The following is a 23,170-nucleotide window of genomic DNA, read 5'->3' on the forward strand; positions in this document are numbered from 1 at the left end:
CCTCCAATTTATCCAGGTCCCTCTGGATTCTCTCTCTACCCTCCAATGAATCTACCTCTCCCCCTAGTTTTGTGTCATCTGCAAACTTGCTGAGGGTGCAACCCAGTCCCTCATCCAGGTCATTAATAAAGATGTTGAATAACACCGGCCCCAGAACCGAGCCTTGCGGCACTCCACTTGAAACAGACCGCCATCCAGATATTGAGCCATTTACCACTACCTGTTGGGCCCGACCATCAAGCGAGCTTTCTATCCATCTTATAGTCCAAGGATCCAATCCATATTTCCTTAACTTATGGACAAGAATGTTGTGGGACACCATATCAAAAGCCTTGCTGAAGTCAAGGTATATCACATCCACTGACTTCCTCATATCCACAGAGCTTGTTACCTCATCATAGAAGCTAATCAGATTGGTCAGGCAGGACTTGCCCCTGGTGGATCCATGTTGGCTACTTTTGATCACTTTCCCCTCTTCCAAGTACTTCAAAATGGATTCCTTGAGGATGCCCTCCATTATTTTCCCAGGGATTGAGGTAAGGCTGACGGGTCTATAGTTCCCTGGATTGTCCTTCTTTCCTTTTTTAAAGATGGGCACTACGTTTGCCTTCTTCCAGTCATCCAGTGTCTCCCCCGATCTCCAAGAGTCTTCAAAAGGATAACGGCCAAAGGTTCAGCAATGACCTCTGCCAATTCCCTCAGTACCCTCGGGTGCATTAAATCCAGACCCATGGACTTGTGAGGATCTCGTTTTTCTAGATAGCTCAGAACTTGTTCCTTCCCCACAGATGGCTGCCCTTCACCCTCCCATACCACATCATCTAGGACCGTCCTAGGAAAGTTGACTTTGTCCGTGAAGACTGAGGCAAAAATAGCACTGAGTACTTCAGCTTTTCCTGAATCATCTGTCACTAGGTTACCTCCCTCATCCAGTAATGGCCCCACACCTTCTCTGATCACCTGTTTATTGTTCATATGCCTGTAGAAACCCTTCTTGTTACTCTTCACATCCCTTGCCAGCTGCAGTTCCAATTGTGCTTTCGCTTTCCTGATTACTGCCTGGCATTCTCCAGCCATATGTTTATACTCCTCCTTAGTCAACTGTCCACATTTCCATTTCTTGTATGCATCCTTTTTGAGTTTAAGCTGACTAAGGATTTCCCTGTTAAGCCAAGCTGGTTGCCTACCTTGTTTGCATTTCTTACTTCGCAGAGGGATTGTTTGTTCCTGTGCCTTCAGTAAGACTTCTTTAAAATACTTCCCGTTCTCTTCCACTCTTTTCCCCTTCGTCTTCATTTCCCAAGGGATCCTGCTCATCTGGTCTCTTAGGGATTCAAAGTCTGCTCTTCTGAAATCAAGGGTCCGTATGTTACTGCTCACCCTTCTTCCTTTTGTCAGAAATAGTCAATCAGTTTTCTGTTCTGTATTTGTGAAAAAGACAAATGATGTAGCCATATCATATGCATGCTTTCATTCCACTAGTATCTCAGGAGAATGTCAAACAGCAGCTACTAAAGGCAAACATTTTCACATCAGCAGGTCTGTATAACTTGGATCTAAAAAATTTAGAACAGTACATGAGGAACTAACTGAAAATTAACATTAAAAGGTACAGAAAGTATTGGAACACCAGGGAAGTCCCAGAAGATGGGAAGAAAGCAAATGCTGTTCCAATATTTCAAAAAGGTTAGTGGACTCAGGTAAGCCTGTCATTCTGACATCAGTTCTGGACAAGATAAAGCAACAGCTAATATGGGGACTTGATTAATAAAGAATTAAAGAAAGGTAATGTAATTTATCTAAAACAGATCCTTTCCAAATAATTCTAGTTTTGTTTTTTTGTGGGTTTTTTTTGATAATGATATTACAAGTTTGGTTGATAAAAGTACAGTAATCCCTTGATTTACACGGCTGTTGCATTCTGGGCAACCTCCATGTAAATTGAATTTCACGTAAATTGGGGGAGGTACTGGGGGAGCAGGAAGCTGGAGAACGTGGGGGAGGGCAACAACACAGCTTCCAGGTTTCTCCTAGCTTGGGGGCACACAGCTGCTTGCTTGCTTCCCGCTCCTGTCAGGGACAGTAGCCTGACTCATGCCTGCTGCCCTTGACAGGAGTGGCTGCTGCCTCCAACACGAGCAGGAAACCACTCCTCTCAGGGGCAACAAGAGTCAGGCTGCTACTGCCCCTGACAGAAACAGCTTCCAACTCCTGTCAGGGGTGGCAGTCATGTTAACCCGAGACATGGGCAACTTGATTGTGCATATCTTGAGGGTTTCCCGTAATAATATTGATGTAATATAGACTTCCATAAGGCATTTGACTTAGTATTGCATGACATTTTGATTACAATACTAGAATGAGATAAAATTATTATGAAACACATTACCTGGATCTCAAAAACTTATTTTAAATGGGGAATCATTATCAAACAGGGGGTTGCACAGGAATCAGTTCCTGCTCTTATACTAGTTTTTATTAGCTTAAAAATGGAAGAAAAAATCATCACCAGTAACACATTCAGATGACACAAAAAACTGGGGGAGACATAAATAATGAAGAGAACAGATGCTTGCTACAGAGTGATCCGGGTAGCTTGGTGAGCTGGGTCCAAGCAAACAACATCTTGCGAATGTATATATCAAGGTATAAAAATGTATCTAATACTTACACAGTGGGACAGTCTATCCTGGAAAGCAATTACGCTGAAACAGGTATGTGGGGAAGAACATGAGCTCCCAGTGAAACACTGTGGCCAAAAGGGCTCACGTGATCCTTGGATACCCAACCTGCGGAATCTGAAGTGGGAACAGAGAGTTTGTATTATTTCTGTCCTCTGTATTTGATACTGTTACAACTGCTGGAATGCACCGTTAATTTCTGGTGTCCACAATTCAAGCAGAATATTAACAAATTGGAGAGGGCTCAGAAAAAGAGCCATGGCCTTGATTAAAGGATTGGAAAAGGTGCTTACAGCAATGCTGACTCAAATCCCTCTCTCAGTTTCTTCTTGCTGGCTACTCTGACAGAGTTGGAGAAGGATGGGTATCAGAATGGACATGAACACCACATCTCAAAGAACACTACTGCTAATGTAACTGAAAAGTGTAGAATTAAGATGAAGTAAAATCACTAAAGACTCTTTGGAGAAATACAGGTTGGGGACTGAAGGCTTGTGAATGCAAGACAAGAGAAGATCCAATGCCATTGCAGATGGCAAGAAGGAACTGAGGGAGAGCTCAAATTCATAGTGATATACAAGGGCTGCTATAGTGGCGCCAATCCAGGACGCTACACAGCCGACCCGACCACAGTCGCTAAATTGCCAATGCTCATGCACGTGGCACATGTACACCTGATAGGAATCGATGTGAATGAACACTTGAAGAACTCTTTACAAATATTTAATACAGATTAACTATACAGAGGATAAAGTCACTCCTTAGTGTTCTCTCCATTAAGCTAAATGGATTGAGCTCTCTGGATGCATTGTACTATAGTCCATCCCCAAAGCACTGTTTGTGAGACTGAAAAGTCAACTATAAGTACCTCTCTAGGGGAACAGTATTCATAGGTTACTGACACAGTAATCTCCTACTGCCTCAGCTTTCCAGCCTCTTTGGTTAACACCTTGCTAGACAGCCTCACCTCTTTCTAAATAACTATTTTGGAACAGCTATCCTGGAATACTTATTTCAAAATAAGGCTGCTGTGTTGACATAGCCTAAATGACCTCAATTCGCCAATAAGATATCTTCAGGTGAAGCTTTGAGTCTGTTACCTAAACCCAAAATTGAGGGTTGCAAATATGACCCTAGGTCATGATGATGTCCCCAGATTCAGAGAATGCTCCTTTGTACTGAACACTAATAAACATTACCATCCCAGACCAAAGTAAATTTACTACAGAAAGAAGCTTTGACAGAGATTTCTATTTTCTATTGCTGTCATTCAGTTTGAAAGTGATGTCCCTCTGAATGGCACACATCCCTCACATCGCTGTTAACAACAGGGATTTCTGCAATCTTTCATTTCAAGTTCCTTCCCTGTGCTTTGCTCTCCCAGGAATTGGTGTTCCTTTGTGAAGTCCCAGCTGGTCACATACACTGCTGCCTGCAAGAAAGAGAAATATGTGATTAAATCACAACAGCCTTGTTCAAATGGAGCCCCAGACTGCCAGAAAATCATGTAAGTACCCTCAGAGGTATTATTTTTTGTATTACAGTAAACCCGAGCTTTACGCGATTTTGACATATGCATTAATCAGATTAGGGTGGAGCTGGTGGTGGGCGCTGAAAAGGAGCAGCCCCACAGCTTCCCCCTGGCTTCCTCCAGCTGGTTAAAGCCACGGGGATGCTGCTACTGGCAGGAGGGGTGAGGAGGAGGGGAAGCCCGTCAGTCCCAGGGAGCCAGGAGCAGCAGTGCCTGGTCAGTTTCCCAGCTCCTGCAAGCAGTGGGGAGCCAGGAAACTGACCAGGTGTTGACACGCCTGGCTCCTGGGGGCTCAGAGGAGCAAGGAGGCAGGAGGAGGGGGGAGAAGCCCCTCAGCACCCTGGGAACTGGTAGCCAGGTGCAGCAGCGCCCGGCTCCCGGCTCCCCATGGCTGAGGGGGAGCCTGGAAAGTGACGAGGTGCTGCTGCACCTGGCTCCAGGCTCCCAGGGGCTGGGAGGAGGAGGGACAGGTACCCCTCCCCAGACTTACATGAAATTTGAGTTACATGGGGGTTGTGAGGAATGCAAATCCCACATAACTTGGGGTTATACTGTAGAGCGGTGCCCAGGGTCTGTCCCATGGAGCTCACAATCTAAGTATCAGCCAAGTGGTAATAGATGGGTATGGACAGACGGGAAATGCCAAGTAAACAATGAAGTAACATTGGCCAGTCTCTGCACACCGCCAGCCTACCCATTGTTGAGTTTTTTGAACAAGTCACAGAAATAAGAGTTTTGAGAAGGGATTGAAGGAAAGCAATGAGGCAACTTTGCCAATGTTTATGGGGAACATGAGGGGTTGGACAGGAGAAAGCACAAAAATGTTTGTTTGCAAACTGAAAAAGTAGGCAGAGGGGCTTGTTATCATAGGCCAATTAAAGATGAGCATCACCTGTTGATAGGCACGATGGGGTTTGATTGTGAAGGACATTGAAAATGAACAAAAGTCTTTTATGCTTGATGCGATAGAAAAGGCAGAAGCCAGTGGAGGGATCAAAGAGAACTGTGACATGGTGAATGTGATGGGTTTGGAAAATTGTTACAGTAAAATGAAACAAGCAGCTCCAACATCCTGCCTTTTTATGTATCTCATGAAGATTGGAAAAGCTGACAAATACTTAATTTTTCCATTATCCACTACTTCGTTGGCTTTAGTAAAACCAATGGATTCAGCTACACCTTTTTCTTTTAGATATTTAGGGTGGGATTTTTCAAAAGTATGTATGGAACTTAGCATATATATTCACTGAAAAAGTAAGTGTGTTTTTAACTTGGGTTTACTGATGTGTGCTCAAGTAACAATGAAGACATGGTTGAAAGCAAAGTTGCCTTGTGTTCACTGACATTTCAAATTGTATTAGCTAACAGAGGTTAAGAACACACTTTTTTTCTACAGAGAAATATACCCTTAGAAGCATAAGTCCCATTCAAAGCCATTGGGGATTTGTACATCTAAGTCTTATGTGCCTTTTAATATCCCATCTATATATCTAACTATCTCTGTCTGTGTGTAGATAATCTCAAGTTATTTTAAGCATTTTTTACTGAGGGAATCCTTAATTGTCCACTGACTTCAGTGGGACTATTCACAATACATAAACTTAGGCACAGTGTCTGCAGGTTTAAGGCCTAAGATAACATTGGCTATTATTCTCCAAGAAGATAATATCAGTGCAAGGAACAATAGAAAGAACTTGAGGTACTAATATTGGTACATGTGATAGTAGTTGAGAAACACTAGTTGAAAGGTAGAATTTTTGGTTAAAAATAATGTATCTAATATCCATCCACACATTCTTATCCAAGTTATCATTTATTATTAAACCTAATTTTAAAAAGCTTATTTGTAATCTATTCATGCATTAATTTATCCATTGTTCTGAACACTGAAAGTAGACTGTCCAGTTTTTAATTTGTTTGTAGTTTATCTCAAGCCAGTTTTACATTTTCTCTGGTAATAGCACTTTGCTGCAAACTGCAGTATAATGTCTGTTTACAAATAAACCAGTTTCCATAATAATTTGTTTTAAAAAGTCACAAAAAATATTTCAGTTGGCATTTCACCTGTGAATTAAATTTGGACTTGAATGTATAATTTTTCTGTAGTGTTCTGATAGATATACCAGTACCAGAATTGTGATTGTGCGTCCCTTTATTATGTTTAAAGTCACTATATTGTAACAGGAGCCCACCGGTCTACTGGAATATAGTCTTACTCCAACACTTCCGGAAGCAATTACAGTAGTACCCCAGTTATGAACACAAGAGGTACAAATGGACCAGTCAATTATACACCTCATTTGGCACTGGAAGTACCCAATCAGGCAGCAGCATCAATGGGACAAAAAACAAAACAAAAACGAAAAAGCAGAACAGTACTGTTAAACAACCTACTTAAAAATAAAATGAATTGTTCTTCTGCATAGTGAAGTTTCGAATCTGTATGAAGTCACTGTTCAGTTGTAAACTTTTGAAAGACCTACTGTAATGTTTTGTTCCGAATTACGAATATTTCAAAGTCATGAACAGCCTCCGTTCCTGAGGTGTTCATAACTTTGAAGCTCTACTGTACCGGGTGGAACAAATTGTTGAAACTCTGATGACTAAATTATGGTAACCTCTACGTCTCAGGTGCAACTGGCATTATCTTTGCAAGATACTGCAGAAACTAACATTCAGTTGCTAACCTTGCACCTGTGTATAACTGTTACGATAACATAAGAACGCCATACTGGGTCAGACCAAAGGTCCATCCAGCCCAGTATCCTGTCTGCCGACAGTGGCCAGCACCAGGTGCCCCAGAGGAGGTGAACCGAAGACAATGATCAAGCGATTTGTCTCCTGCCATCTGTCTCCAGCCTTTGACTCAAGGCTAGGGGCACCATACTTTACCCTTGGCTAATAGCCATTTATGGACCTAATCTCCAAAAATTTATCAAGCTCTTTTTTAAACTCTGTTAGAGCGCTGGCCTTCACAGCCTCCTCTGGCAAGGAGTTCCACAGGTTGACTGTGCGTTGTGTGAAGAAAAATTTTCTTTTTTTAGTTTTGAGCCTACTACCCATTAATTTCATTTGGTGTCCTCTAGTTCTTATATTATGGGAACAAGTAAATAACTTTTCAATATTCGCTTTCTCCACACCATTCATGATTTTATATACCTCTATCATATCGCCCCTCAATCTCCTCTTTTCTAGACTGAAAAGTCCCAGTCTCTCTACCCTCTCCTCATATGAGACCCTTTCCAAACCCTTAATCATTTTAGTTGCCCTTTTCTGAACTTTTTCTAATGCCAGTATATCTTTTTTGAGGCGAGAAGACCACATCTGCACGCAGTACTCAAGATGTGGGCGTACCATAGTTTTATATAGGGGAAGTATGATATTCTTCGTCTTATTTTCTATCCCTTTTTTAATAATTCCTAACATCCTGTTTGCTTTACTGACTGCTGCTGCACACTGCATGGATGATTTCAGAGGACTATCCACTATAAGTCCAAGATCCCTTTCCTGATCTGTTGTAGCTAAAATTTGCCCCCATCACATTGTATGTATAATAGGGGTTATTTTTCCCAATGTTCATTACCTTACACTAAGCCACATTAAATTTCGATAGTTTCTTTTCCTCAAGATGCTAAGATCAGTGGCGCTCCTAAAAATGAACATGAAAATCAAGTCACTATGGACAGTCAGACTGCTCTGCTGAGACCATGCATCATAGATGCATGTTACAATAATTTCTTAAGTTTTAATACTAACTATTTAATACAGTATTGGGACCAGTGCCCATATGAGGATCAGGACCTTGGTCTCATCTTTTACATTTTCCAGGTACAGGGCAACTTTGAAACCAGTGTATCGCGTGAAGCAGAAGGTTTTAAACTCTTTGCACTGGAAATGCTGTCCTGGTTATATTGGCGAGAACTGTGAACACCATGGTAAGGAAAGTTAAAAAGTGAATGTGAGAATTAAGACTAGACACTAATGGTGACAGTTTTGGTGAAAGGCGGGAGAACAGCTCTCTTTTTTAATAATTAGGAACAAGAGATCTAAACTGAACAACAGGGATTTATGTTTTGCATTATCCTGGAATCAACATGGCTACAACAACATTGCATGTAGAAGAGGAGCTATAAAGCCCAAACTAAATTAGACAACTTTTCTTTGTAATTAGAGAGGCCACTGTGAGAACAAGTCCAGGAAGTTTTTTCATGGAATCCTTATCTCATTCACTTGTCCACGTATTCTGTAATTAAAAAGGAATTTTCTCCGTTTACCTTTGTGGATTTGGATTTTTTGGGGGGAGGAAGTGGGGATTGTGTGTAAAGCATTGTGTAGTTTGCGATGTATAATACTATTGGTCAGCTTTCATTTATATTTTTAGAAGAAATACCATCAAAGGTACTGCATTTTGTTTTTAAATGAGCCTCACAGAGAAGAGATTAAACACAGCTACCCTCTCTTTAATTGCCCATTTGCACAACAGTATTACGGCAGACAGCAATAACATGAAGGGATTGGTAGTTTACTAGAGGAATTTGCAGAAATTTTGGTGGGAACAACAAAAATAACAGTAATTTGGAGGTATTTTAAAAATTTAAATAGAGCCTACATAGACATTCCCACCTAAATTGTTAAAAGGTGTAAGGTAGGTCCAGTGTTCACTCTAAGCTTTTTAACTAAATGTTAAGCTTCAGCGTGCAGTCATTCCTAGCTAATTTCTTACAGGTCAATAAATCAGCATGAATACAAGATCCTCAGAGGCTTTGTTATTATTTAAGCAGTGCTATAAGCATGGCACTGTAAAACAGGTAACTGTTTCAATCCAGGAAAGTATTTACTGCCCTGAGGAACTTGTAATCTGAAGACCTGACCTTATATGGGTGTGGTGGGATTGACCTTAAATGCACAAGCAATGAGAAAGCAATGCAGACTGCTGTGCAATATTGCAATGATGGGTGCAGTGCCTGGGAAAGTGGGTAGATGGAGTGGTTTAATACGTGGAATGCTTCCTGGTAGAAACAGATTTTAATGAAAAAAGAAAACAAGGGATAAGTCCTTAATTGATATAAATGGAGATAGTGTCATTACTTTTAATGTTGCTGTCATATTTTATATCAGTTGAGGATAAGCCTCTCTACGTATAAAATGATATGAGATCACTTCTGTTTTGAATAGCTGATGGGCATGAAGCAGCTCACGGAAGAGGGGAAAGCAAGGCTGTGCCATTAATATGCAATTTATCAAATCTCAACTGCAGATCCCAATTTTGTTCCAGTGCCAGCCAATCATACAGAAGGACTGGAGGATGGAGAAGAGGTCTCAAATGAAAGTACGTTCTTGAACTTAACTCACTGCCTCACTTCATCTCTCTAGCCTCATAAAAATACAGATGTACACAATGAGGGGAAGGATTATTCGGCTGTTGTATGCATTCATGGATAATAGCTATCTATACAGCGAATGTAGAGACCTTTCCTCTTCACTTGGTGAGAAGTATTTAAGTATATAATCTTGTCTGTGTTAAATCTGCATATCATTACTACAAATGATCACAAGGAGATCACCTGCAAGTTATGACAAAGGATTCTGCCAAGCTTGAGACTAAGTTGCCAACATTTTCAAAATCAAGTGCCTAGTTAGTCTCTTTTGCCAAAAAATAGGCACTTAAATAAGTAGCCTCTTTTAAAAAATGTATCGAGCATCCAGTAGCTGCCATGAACATTGGTATTGTACCAGTACGTACCTATCCTGAAGTACCAACTGCCTTTTTGATTTCTGGCTGCCATAGACTGACCTGTAATACAAGAGTACCCAGGGAAATTAAAATAACCACTCCACAACTTTATACCAAATGGGCTCTTAAAAGGATGAGAATACCAACTAATACAAAGTGTTAATTCTTTCATGGTTTTGGAGGTGTCAACATGAAATTATTGATCATCTAAGGTGAATTCCCCTACTGTACTGTGAAGATGTGGAAACCTATAACATAGAATTTTTATCAGAAAAAACAACCCACCCAGAATGGTATTTTACAATCATTAATAAAATAGACTTGCCCCAGGCTCTGATGGTAAGACTATGGACTTAGTGCTGCAGAGCGATGCCTCAGTCCTCTGTCCTGTCAGTTTGCAAAATGGTTCCTTGTGCCTCTGGGAAACAGTGCAGCTTTTAACTGCCATTAAATATATCCTGACAGCTGGCTTTAAGGCAATGTTACAGTGTTGAAAGAGGTGGTCCTCTCTCTGACTTCAACTTGCCTAAATAGCTGCTGCAAAGAGACATGAAAATATAAAAGATTTTGAATGAAGGTGCAGACAAGCAGAGCTGGGTAGGAAATATTTTCTCCCATCCCTGGAAATTTTTAAGATTCTAAAATGTTCATGTTCTGCACTGGGATGAAACGAAGACCTTTTGATATTTTTGAAAGAAAAGAAAAAAAATGAATTCCTTCAATCCCTGCCTTTGAATAGCCCATAGCTTGCTGGTACTTAACTCATATGTGAGACATCGTGGGGTTCAAATCACCAGACTAGCAAGTCTGTGGCTGTCTTACCTCCACCTCCCATTTTTGACCAGTAATTCTATATGAGACTTGAGCAACATGTCTGACCAAAAACTTTGTTTTTAAAAAAATTCCCATTTTAGCATGTAACTTTGCAGTTAGTAGGTGTGTCTCCCAGGGTGGATGGACATATATACGCTAGATCTGTTAGAACTAGCATATTAAAAGGTCAGCATGGGAAACTAGCTGAGCTGCTGCCTGTGAAGTTGCGGCCATACCATTATTTTAGTCTGCAGGCTTGACCAAACACATTTGCCTGAGCTAAAAATCACACCTTCCAGTTGCAGTGTAGCTGTAACCTGAGCCAATTGGCTCCAAAGCAATCATTGTGCAGGAGATCCTTATGAGATACAGAAAGATTGTCACCCAAATACTCCCATTGAAATAACTGAAACAACATGTTTACAAGAGCTTATGGTATATCCCCAAACCCCTTTAATTCATAGAGTCACTTGGAGACTCAAGGATGAATTAAATCTTTACTCATTCTTGTAAGGAATCTACACCATGTTGCTGTGCACCTTTCACATGGTGCACCTTTCACACCTTTCACCTTTATTGCTGGCTATTGTGTGGCTAATCGATTTCTTTCATTTTGCGATTAGTGTCAACATCACTGCAAGCAGAAGAAATTATGAAAAACCTTCAGCATCATAATGCAATTCTGGAAGATCTTCAGAACGATATTCATCAGTCAGCTGGAGATTTACAGAAACTGCTTGAAAACAACATTACCACTGTGACATCAAAAATGAACCAGAATAAAACTGGTGAGAGGTTTGTCACAGAAACATCAATGTTGAAACTGTAGTCATATATACCAGAAAGAAAATCTAGAAACTAGAACCTTGTATTCTGTAGGTCTTCAACTTTAGCTTTCAGAATATATCTACCCTCCAGAGGTATGATTACAGCACATAATTTAATCAAAGCTAAAGAAAGTATGTCTCTATCTATATTCTAACAGTGAAATTGCTGTGGCAGCACAGGCTAGATCAATTGTGGGCAAAAAAACTGGGCAGCAGGTCAGATGATGTTCTCAGGGTTAGCCCCTGGTGGGCCTCTGCTGTTAGATTTTCCTGCACTTCCACAGATAGGGGTGCTTACAACTCCCACTGGCCACAGATCATTGATCCTGGCCAGTGGGAGCTGCGGGAAGTGATGTCCCAGTCTTCACCACTTCCCGCAGCTCCCATTGGCCATGAACAGTGATCCGTGACCAACAGGAGCTGCAAGCAGCCATACCTGTTGGAGGCCCAGGTAAATATAGCCATGGTGGCCCCCCCACAAGGGCTAAGCCTGGTGAACTGCTGCCATCTCATTGAGCACCATTGAGCTAGCTGCAGGAGTACAGACCCCATACCCAGGGCAGGTTGCCATAGTTTCATTGGTATTGGTACATGTTAGCTAATTCATCGCTAACTAGGGTCTATCTACATACATTGCAATCACACCTCTGATTAAAACAGACATGCTTAGTGTTGTCCAAATCCAAACACAGGTAGAGGAGTACAACTGCCATGGAAGTCACTGAGCCAAATTAAACTGTGATACATTGGGGTGCAAGGTATAAATGAGGGGCTGGCAACCAAAATAGCAAGAAGAGCATTTTTTCCAATTCCGTAAAAAACTCAATAACTCAAGAGCTGCAATGCATGTGAATGCAAGACAGTCCTTCACAAATAACATCAAACCATACTTTTTGTAACCCCAATTTAAGAACAGCTCACACACAATGATTTGTAATGCAATACGTTTGCTGCAGGACAGTCACAAACTTTTTACATATTCTATTTTCTCACATTTTACATGTGTGTTTGTACCACTGTCTTCCTGAATTTCACTCCCAAACCTTCTCTCTCTCTGGAGGACACTAGGGGGAATTATTGAATATGTTGAGATCACATATTGTTTGTTATTTGGATAATTGTTCATTTTGGGACTTTTTAGATATGCACCATTTAGCAAAAATAATCAGGAGGGTTTTTTTTGTTTTTTTTACTTTGCAATTATAGTGTTGGGAGCCAAAAAGATGTCCTCAAAAAGCTGCAGGTTAAAGCTGCATAGTTTAATTTGAATTTGGCATTCAGCTAGTGTACAACATACTATAATTCATGTACCACAATGGCTGAAAAATGGGAATCAGGAAAAGTGAATCAGTGTGTAAGCGAAAGCAGGCTCCTTACAGTTGCTTGTTAATTTCTTTTCCCACTGTGCCCTTCACCTTCCTCCCTTCACTGTGTATGTTCTTCACAGTCATTGCACACAGATTGGTGGAAGTTACATAATTCAGACAGACACACTCATTCTTTTCCACGTCATCCTGTCCTCCATATATATACCTTTACTGCTGAATTGGGCCTACTAGTGAGCAATGGATTCTTAGAACCTAGTTTCTTAATGAGAAAGATCAGTATGGCTGTGTCTACACTACAAAAATAACTTCGAAGTTGCTCACTTAGAAGTACAACATAGAAGTAAGCAACTTCAACGTAGAGCGTCTACACACACCCTACTTCGAAGCTAAACTTCAAAGCAGGACACTACTCCATTCCTAGGAATGGAGTAAGGACTTCAAATTTGGGCTCCTACTTTGGAGTTAACTTTGAAGTAAGGGAAAATGTGTGTAGACTCTCTGCTGGCTACTTCGATGTAGTGCCTAGCTTCAAAGCTAACTTCAAAGTTAATTCCTAGTGTAGACGCACCCTATGTGAGGTGACCACCATGAAGAAGAGAGAAGATATCACATACCATTATAGGCTACTTTGCAGATGCTGCCCAGGCCCAGTGTAATCGTTAAGTTTGAGCATTTCCCTTATGTTTCACTTTAAAGTCATTTTAGTTTGTGCTGTCCCTAATTTCTTTAGATTTAAGTGTGTTGTACAAGTTTGTATTTGAGATAAGTTGCATGGTAGGTATCAGAGGGGAAGGCATTATGGGACTCTGAGATACACGTTAATTTGTGGGGCTGTTTCTAAAATGGCCAGTTGAGAAATGTTCATCATAGGTGCTCAGAATTAACAAGCTTCTCAGATGAACAGTAGTACTTTACACGTCTCAGAACTATTGATTCAAACAGGCTGCAGACTTAGAAAGACAACACTGTAATGATTTATCTCAATTTAAATTGGAAGATTATTTTTCTGTGGTAATTGCCACAATATTCCCAAAAAATCTAAGCTTTTCTCTAAGAGAATTAAGTTGAATACTTATATTGATATTTATGGTTGCAAAAATACTTAGCCAGTGACCTTGGTGGACATCTCCAAATCTGGTCCCAACCTGGAAAAATTTATTTTCCCAAAATGTCATTTCAATTTTCTCTTTTAGTTTTACAGAATATTTTTCATAAATGTTGTGTTATACAATTTAATTTTGTGTTTCAGAATTGCCTGAAAGCCTCCTTCGGCAAATGCTGTTTCCCCATGTTGAGAATTTCCTAAAAGAACATTTTAACCCAGTGTGGGCAAGCTTCAATAAAAGCTTACAGAACCTCTCCAGCATGGTAAGAAACTTGTCCAAGGATGTGGAGGCCAACAAAAAAAGCATAGAGAAATTCCAAGAAAGCACCGTGCCCAAGAAGGAATTTCAGGAGCTGGGAACTAAGTTTGAATCAAAAGTTCAAGAAAATGTAGTCAGAGTAGACCAGCTGAAAAGAGAAATAGACAATCATCTACACCTGCAGCAGGCTACCATTCATTACAATCTCACCATGATCAAGGCAGACACTGATATGAAACTCAAGAGGTATCATAAGATACAGCAGTCCCATTTGCTAGCTTTGAACAACAGCATGACAGACATGAAACAAGAGCAAGAAAACCTGGAAGATGAACTAGAGACTTTGAACAGAAACTTAACAGAACTCTCTTCACACTATGGCAACAAAGATGAAGCTCTCTGGCTATCCATCAGGCAACTCAATGAGACCCTGATAGGCCATGCAAAGCAGCTTAGAGAACTGTACATAGACTCAGATGTGGCCTTTGAGGATATTTCTGTTTTAGACAAATGGATTAAGGACTTAAAAGCCAAGTCAAAGCATGACTCAGAGGAGTTCAGAGTAGCCTTAATGGAAAAATCACTTATTATAGAGGAGAACAAAGAGGCTTTGGACAGACAGATATTGGAGCTCAACTATACCCTCTCAAATCTTCAAGAAAGCCACTGGGATCTCTTGAAGTACATGAGAGACTGCAATTGTAATAAGGTATCTTTTGACATTGACACACTGGAAGAAGATGAAAAGAATATCACTGATGCAGTAGAGGACACCAAGCTAAATTTAAAGGAAGTACAACACACGGAGACATTTTTCAAGGACCTCTTGAGGAGCAAAATTAAAGAGTTGTCCACAGCTCTTCAGTCTATCCACCAGTCTCTTGGTTACCAACAGGAACAAAGCAGACAATTGATGGACAGCATCTCTCTTCCTAAGGCCCAGATTGAGATTTTGTCAGAAGATATTAGCTTCTTGAAAAAGAAATATGAGGAAACTCATGGCCACATAAAGCATCTCAATAGCTCTTTCAGTTCTCTTTTGGAGGATGCAATGAGGCATGAAACAGCATTAGAGGCTTTGTTGGGACCAGAGGTTATGGAGGTCTTGTCTGAAGAAAACCCTAGTGCCCTAATATCATCAGTAGCTGAACTACAAGGAACTCTCAGACACATCTCAGATAAAGTCCAAGAGCAAAATGTGACTTTAGAATCCCTTACAAAGAGATTCAGTTTCCTGGAAATGGGCCAGGAGAGTCACCAAAATGCTCAGAATATCCCTCAATACGCCAAGCATAAAAAGCAAACACACACTTCTGAAGAAGTCAGGAGCCCACACAGCAATGTTGAATATATGGAACCTAACCATGAGGCTTCCAGGGATGACACTGAGGACAATACATCCTATGATGATATCGCAAACCTAAAACAAGAGATAAAACATCTAAGTATGGAGAGCAAGAGGCATCAGTCATGGAGAAATGAGAGCAATCACTGCTGCAATCACACTGTAGTAAATCTAGTGGAACCACTCAGCCTTTCGGTGGAGAATCTGAGGGCAGATTTTGTGAATACCAAGAAGAGTTTTGAACACCATCTACAGATTTTTCAAAAACTGTTTGGAAGTAATGAAGAATTAATTGCCTCAAACATAAGTCTGGATATTACAAAGATTCAGTCAATGATGACCAGAAAGATGAGGAGACAGCAAAAAGGCCATGAGAAGCAAAAAAGAAGAGACAAGAAACAGACAGATGAGAACAGAAAACACATGCAAATTATAAATGGAAGAGAGAAAATAGAGGCTGAGCGTTTGGAAAAAGGTAGGTTCTTGCCATCCTTTCCCTATTCTGTGGCTTGTTTCTGGGCCTCACAGCATACTTCAGTTACTTGGTATATATAGTGTGACAAATGATGAGTTTCTCAGCTGAATCAAAGATCTGACGTTGCATTTTGGACATGGCCTCAAATTTTAACTTCTGCACTAAGCAAGTTCCTTGGCTGGTAAAAAGTGGCTCAACTCTACTGTGGTCAACAGAGTTACCAATTTACAACACCCAAGTAACTGCCCTTAACACTCAAAGCTCCATGTCTGGCTTGTAATTGCTGGTGACAACCTTATGTTTTCCTGTTCTGAGTCACAATGAGCCTGCTGGGTCTCCAAACACTGGCTCAGTGTTCACCATTATTTGAACAGAAACAGAGAGGTAGCCATGTTAGTCTGTATTTTAACAAAACAAACAAGCAGTTGTGTAGCACCTTAAAGACTAGTCACCTAAAAATTATTTTATTAATCTTTAAGGTGCTACATGACTGCTTGCTTGTACCATTATTTGAGTGTGAGAGGACCAGGAAGGGCCAAATTCTGTTCATTTTGCTAACAAGAACAGGAGCACTAACTTAACTAGGTAACTTGAGTAAGCAGAGTGAAAAAGTTTAGGTCCAAAGGAAGCATATTGTTTCTCCATGTTAGAGATTCATACACACTTAACACTTTACTATGAGTTACTAATTCCTCTTTACTGCAAACCTGCTTCTTCATGATTAACTATGAGTCCCCCCAGCCTGTTCATCTGGAGCACTACTAATACTACATGCCAAAGCTGTAGATAGAGCAGAGCACTGCTTGTATGATGATCCTAGCTCAAGATTCAATTGCCCTGCTCACAGCACCAGCCACTTTCAGGCTGGCCCAGGTAAGAATAATGGGGAAAAAATGCAGTTAGATTACATAAACAGAGAGTTTGTATGGATCAATAATCAATTTCAGGGGAACTTAATGCTCACTAGCAAGACAGAAAAGACAGCACTGTTGTTATCTACAGAATAACTGATGTTGATGCAGTACTGTCCTTTCTGTCTAATAACTTTCCAAGGTTACTGATTTAATCACTTTCTCGGGGAGTAGAAAGTGCAGAGGATGCTGTTTATTGTAGTATGTTTTAAATAAAACATATGTGGCTATCTATGCACATACATAAATGCATATTTGTTTTTCAAATACCAGAACTTCAGCAAATTGAATGCTCTGTTACATCGTTTCTGTCAATCGGCATCAAGATCTAAACTAAAGTTAAACAGAGAGTCATTAAAATGATAGATTAAAATAAAATATTACCTTGCCTGTCTTGTCTCTCTACTATTGTAGGACTGACATGGCTACATCTACACTGTATACAAAAAATGACAGCTGTCTCTGACCTGCACTTTCTCGTTGCGACCCATTACTTTTTTTTTTTTTTCCTTTTTTTTACATTTTAAGTGTACTATCTATCTATCTTGTTCCTCCAATGTGTTCCTCCAGGATATGGTAGTCTATAACTAAGAACAGGTTTTCATGTGCAACAGGAAAAGTTATTTAATAGAAGACTGTATTTTTCCACTGACTAATCAAGTACATGTTTTTTGCTATTTTTTTAAACAACATTAAGACTGGAGCATTCAGTAAGCCTGCTCTGTAATGTGATCACACTGAAATAGCTCTTGCTTCTCTGAGTAAGGACTTCAGACTTGTGTACATAAGACACATAGGAAAGTTTAGGTGAATCAACTGAAGTAAAATGGCTTTAGTGTGCTATAACTTAATATGTCAAAGATTAATTTACAATAAAGTAAGCCACTTTATTATTATGTGAGATCATCCACCCAAGGCTTTCACATCACATACTTTATGTATGCTAACTTCATACCTTTAGTTGATTCAGCAAAACTTTCCAGTTTCACCCCCATTTAAACAAGCTCTGAATGGGACCTAAGATTCTCATGACTTACAATGTGTTGCTTATTGACTGCTTTTGGCACTTACTCCGCAGGTTCCTTTCCATCATGCTTCACTGTAGTTCCCTCTGCTGGTAAAAAAGAATTTCGCAATGGAGTCACAGGTTTCTGATAATTTAGTCTGACCTCTTGCATGGCATAGACAATAGAATTTCACCCAGTTATTCATGCATCAAGCCTTTTGACTGAGTTTGATAATATCCCTTAAAAAGACATACAAATCTTGGAGAGTCTGTTACATCCATACACAATATATTCTAATGATTTTTATTCTCCCTGTTAAAAATGGGAACCTTCATTTCAGTCTGAAGTCAGCTTCCATCCATTTAATCTTTTTACTCCTTTATCTGCTAATCTAAAGGCCACTATCAGAAATCTTTTTCCTGTTTATATACAGACCATAGTAGTGTATTAACCTTCTTATTGATAAACTATGCAGTGTGTGCTGCTGAATTTTTTTAAATGTAAAGCATGTTTTCCACCCCTCAGATTATTCTTGTCTTTGAAAAATGTGTTTATGATTTTTTAAAGAGTGGACACCAGAACTGGAGACTGTATTCCAGGAATGGTCTCACATAGGGTTGCAAAATCCCATTTAACTAGTTAACTGGTTAAATATTAAGATTAACCCATTACATGGGGTGGGGCACTACAGATGGCAACTGCTTTGGCCAGGCTGGAGGGCCCCCCCCTGCCAGCACTCCTGAGGCTGCCATGCATGGGGGCTACTGTAGCCAGGCTGGAGCACCCACCACCCATTGCACTCCTGGGGCCTCTGTGGACTGCTCCAAATGTGCTGGAGTCCCCTTGCTCATGGCAGCCCTTAATGGTTAAGCATAACTGGTAAGCCCCAGCCGTTTGAGATGAGGCTTACCAGTTAACTTTTAACATGGCTAGTCTCACCACTGCTATATACAAAGGTAATACAAACTCCCTGATTATTTGATAGTCTTTTATAATAAGACTTTAAATAAGGCACTGCTTTTAAATGTGTTTCCCAAATGGGGTTATTTTAACGAGAATTATGGAAACTTCTGTGGCATGTTCATTTTGTTTGTACAATGCCTAGCATGGCAGGGTCCTGGTCCATGATGGACTCCTCAGCCCTGATAAAAAGAGTTACTCACCTCTGGTAACTGCTGTTCTTTGAGATGTATTTTTCACGTCCATTCCAATTAGGTAGTTTATCACGTCTGTGCACAGCAGCCAGATTTTTTTCCCCTCTAGCAGGTAGCCATATGGTTGGTCCAGGTGCCTCCTGGAGTGCTCCCTTCATGACATCCAATATCAGGCCCCGCCAACCCTCTCCCTCCCCAGTTCCTTCTTGCCTGCTCCTCAGACAGTGGGGATGGAGGGAGGGTATTCAAATGGACAGGAATAACATGTTGAAGAACAGTTATGAGAGAAGAGTAACTGTTTTTCCTTCTTCGAGTGATTGTTCAGGTGCATTCCAACTTGGTGAGTTCCAAATCATTGTTAGGCTGCGGAGTTGGAGTTCTGCACTGATTGGAGCACTATGCCCTCTCATGAACGATTGGTAATTGCACACTGTGCTGCAGAAGTATGAATAGAGGAACAGGTCACCGCCCTGCATTTCTCTTCAGTGGGAACATGGGCCACTACCCAAGATGGAATTGCCTGAGAGGACACAGGCTGATCTTTCATTTTGTTAACTATGGCTACGAACAGTTGTGGAGCCCTTCCAATTGGTTTATTCCTTTCCATAAAAGAAAGCAATGCCCTGTGAACATCTAGGGAGTGGAGGCTTTGCTCCATGGCAATGGAGTGAGCCTTAGGGTAAAAAACTGGGAGAGACATGTCCTGGTTCATGTGAAAAGAGGAAACCACCTTCAGCACAATGCCTGGTGAAGTCTCAATCTAACTTTATCCTTATGGAATACTGTATATGGTGGATCTGAGGTAAAAGCCCTAAGTTTGGACACCTTCCTGATAGAAGTAATGATGACCATGAAAACCACTTAATTCCAGATTAAGGTCCCAGACAGGTAGAGGTTGTTGAACCTCCTGATAAAGTCTCTTCAAATCCTTAAGAACTAAGCTAAACAGAGTTCCTGGCTAAAACGTGGATATTATTGCCAAATGCATCTTAATGGATGTAACTGACAGTCCTTGCTGTTTGAGGTGACAGTGACAGTCATAAATGGCAGAGATTGGGCCCCTTGCTGCACTGTCCATAGTGCAAAGTGCTTCCAGTTGGTGGTGTAGGTTGCTCTAGTGGAGGGCCTCCTACGGATCATCAGGACTTGTCTCACTACATCAGAGCATTCTACGATTCAATGAAAGCTCCAGAGAATTTAGCCATGGAGCTGTCATACTTGGAAGTGGAGGGATCATAGGCTGGGGTGGCAAAGTCAACCCTCGTTCTGTGCTAGAAGGTTAGGAATAGATGGAGTGAGAGGGGGCCTGTATCAACACATCTAGCAGAGATGTGTACCAGTGTTGTCTGGCCCAGGCTAGAGCTATGAGGATGACTAGAGCATGGTGTGACCTCATCTTCAGCAGAACCTTGTATATCAGCGAGATAGGAGGAAATGCAGGAGTGCCCCCAGACTATATTGAATGCACCCCTGTTGAGCCTGGGCTATGGCTCAGGAATGAATAAAACCAGTTGATTTCTTGTTAGGGCGCATGGCAAACAGGCCTATTTGGTGAAGACCCTGTTCTGGAAAACTGATTCCAGCAGAGCTGTTTGCATGGACCATTTGTGACCCCAAAAGGACCTGATGAGCTGGTCCACTAACTTGTTCTGGGTCCAAGTAAGTATGATGACATCAAGTGGATGGACTGTTGTATACGTAAGTCCTACAACACCTGGCCTTCCTGACACAGAGGAAAGGAAAGTGCACTCCTGTTTGTTGATACAGAACATTGCTGTCTGTATTAACACACAGTGTCTTGCCAGGTAAGGCTGGGAGACTTAACATGTTAACCAGCTCACTCTCAGTTCCTTGACACAGATATGGAGTAAGAGGTCTGCTTGATCCCAAAGTGCTTCAGTCATGAGATCCCCTAAGTAGACTACCCAAACCAGATCAAATGCATCTGTTGCTAGGGACAAGGAGGGTTGTGGGGATCTAGATAGGACCTGCACGCATACTGTACATGTGTTCACTACTGGAGAGTCAAGAACCCCATGGGTTGCATCCTGTCCGCACTATCTCTGTCTGGGTGGTACACTGACACTAGCCGCAACTGGAGAGGTCAGCGTCTGGCATACTGAACAACAAATGTGCACACCACATGGCCCAGGAGTTTCAAACAATGTCTCCATCCTTAGCAAACCCTCTAATTTTGTCCATCCAGGTCCAGAATAAATTTTGTTGTGTGCATTAAGGCATGTGCTGATATGCACCACCAATAAAAAAATGCTGCCCCGCTGTGGGTGCGCTGCTAATCAGCTGGACGGTGCCTGAATCGATCCTGGGCAGCCACCCAAGTGCTCAGGGTACAGGGAACACTGATCACCATCCTGTTGGGGAACTGTGTGATGTGATGAATGATATCAGTCAGGGCTTGAAACCTCGTGTCCAGCAGGAACACCTTGGCCTGTATTGAATCTCACAGCGCTGCCACAAACTATTCTCTGTGCAGGGACTAGAGTGGACTTTGCCTTGTTTATGTGGTGAAAGTGCGCCTTATGGACAAAAGATCTGCCTGTACTTGGGACACTGACCTACCTTTGAGTTGCCAGTGACCTCTATGTACAGGAAAACCTATCTGTCATGCCTGCAGAGGAAGGCAGTGACCATTGCCATGCATTTTGTGAATACTTTTGGGGTGGTTGAAAGCCCAAAGGGCAGGACTGCAAAGTGGTAGTATGCACCATTTACTATGAATCTGAGGTATTTCCTGTGGGGTAGGTAAATGGAGATGTGAAAATCAGCATCCTGAAGGTTGAAGGCAGTGAACCAGTCTGGTGGATCCAGGGAGGGAATTATCAAGGCCAAGGAGACCCTGAGAAACTTGATCTATTTCATGAACTTGTTTCGCTCACGTTGGTCCAGAATTTGTCTCAGCCCTCCCTTGGATTTGGAATTAGTATGGAGGACTAAAAACCCTATCCCCATAATTCGTGATGAACTTCCTGCACCGCTCCTAAGGGCAGGAGCAATTGAACTTCCTGGATGAGGAGGTGCTTCTGAGAAGGGTCCCTGAAGACAGACAGTGAAGAGAGTAGGCTGGAGCTGAAATGGCATCATCTCCCTCCTTCTTGACATGGGAGATCTGTGCTCTCCTGCCTCTTCTTTTTCTATGACACAAGGGGACTGGGACCTAAGTTTCCTTGCCACATAGGCCACCCGCATTACTGATGTGTGGTGCAATGAGAGATTATTTTAGTTTTATTTATTTAAATTATTTTTACCCCACCTCTCTATTTCAAATATTTGAGGCATCTCAAATTTTTTTAAAAATAAAAGCACACAGGAAAAACTTAAAAATACTAAACTCCAGAAGGACATAAAAACTACTAAAACTTCTCAAAAGAACAATCACACACACAAATTCAAACTCCAGTAAAAACACAAGTAAAAAGAGTGGCTTTAACCTGGTGCTGAAACAATGTTAATGCTGCTACCATGCAAATATCCCAGGGAAGAGTATTCCACAGCCTGGGAGCAGAGGCAGAGAAAACTCTGCTCTGTGGTGATGTTAAGGTTATCTCCCTAAGTGGGGGCGAGCAGAGCATCCCCAATTTAACTTTGGTTGGTGTTTGTGCCAACCCCAGCACTGATGCACTCCACACCAAGGACGAAGTATTCAGGCTGAGTCTGAAAATGCGCACTTGTGTTGAAGCACTGCCTGCATAACGATGACCTTCAGATGCTGAACTGTTTTTTAACGCTCTTGGTATGAGTATCTTATAAATCAAGCAGAGAGCCCTGTGATGGCTTTTGCCCAAAATCTTTATAAACAAAAAGGGTGCAGATCACTCTTTGGCATACACTTGCCACAGACTGCACAGGCTTTGAAGCCAGGTGACCTAGGCATGCCCCAGTGCCAGGAATTCACAGGAGGGGAGAACAAACCTCTCAAGAGGTTTGCTAACCGAACAGCTAACTACTATACTATACAACAATATGTATATGCATAAACTCA

At 41.3% G+C, this 23,170-nt stretch overlaps 1 protein-coding gene across 2 annotated transcripts in view; it reads left to right on the forward strand.

Moving 5' to 3' along the window:
- MMRN2 (multimerin 2) overlaps positions 1 to 23,170 on the forward strand; it is a 52,023-nt gene that overhangs the window by 20,489 nt on the left and 8,364 nt on the right. The window contains exons 2-6 of one of the 2 annotated variants that reach the window (XM_075000110.1): positions 4,066 to 4,188; positions 8,041 to 8,147; positions 9,470 to 9,541; positions 11,383 to 11,547; positions 14,164 to 16,098. In XM_075000110.1, the coding sequence (XP_074856211.1) occupies positions 4,066 to 4,188; positions 8,041 to 8,147; positions 9,470 to 9,541; positions 11,383 to 11,547; positions 14,164 to 16,098 (2,402 nt within the window). The remainder of the gene's footprint in view (positions 1 to 4,065; positions 4,189 to 8,040; positions 8,148 to 9,469; positions 9,542 to 11,382; positions 11,548 to 14,163; positions 16,099 to 23,170) is intronic. The other variant, XM_075000111.1, reaches the window with a different exon arrangement.

This window comes from Carettochelys insculpta, chromosome 7, assembly GCF_033958435.1.
Source record: "Carettochelys insculpta isolate YL-2023 chromosome 7, ASM3395843v1, whole genome shotgun sequence".
Classification (NCBI taxonomy): Eukaryota; Metazoa; Chordata; order Testudines; family Carettochelyidae; genus Carettochelys; species Carettochelys insculpta.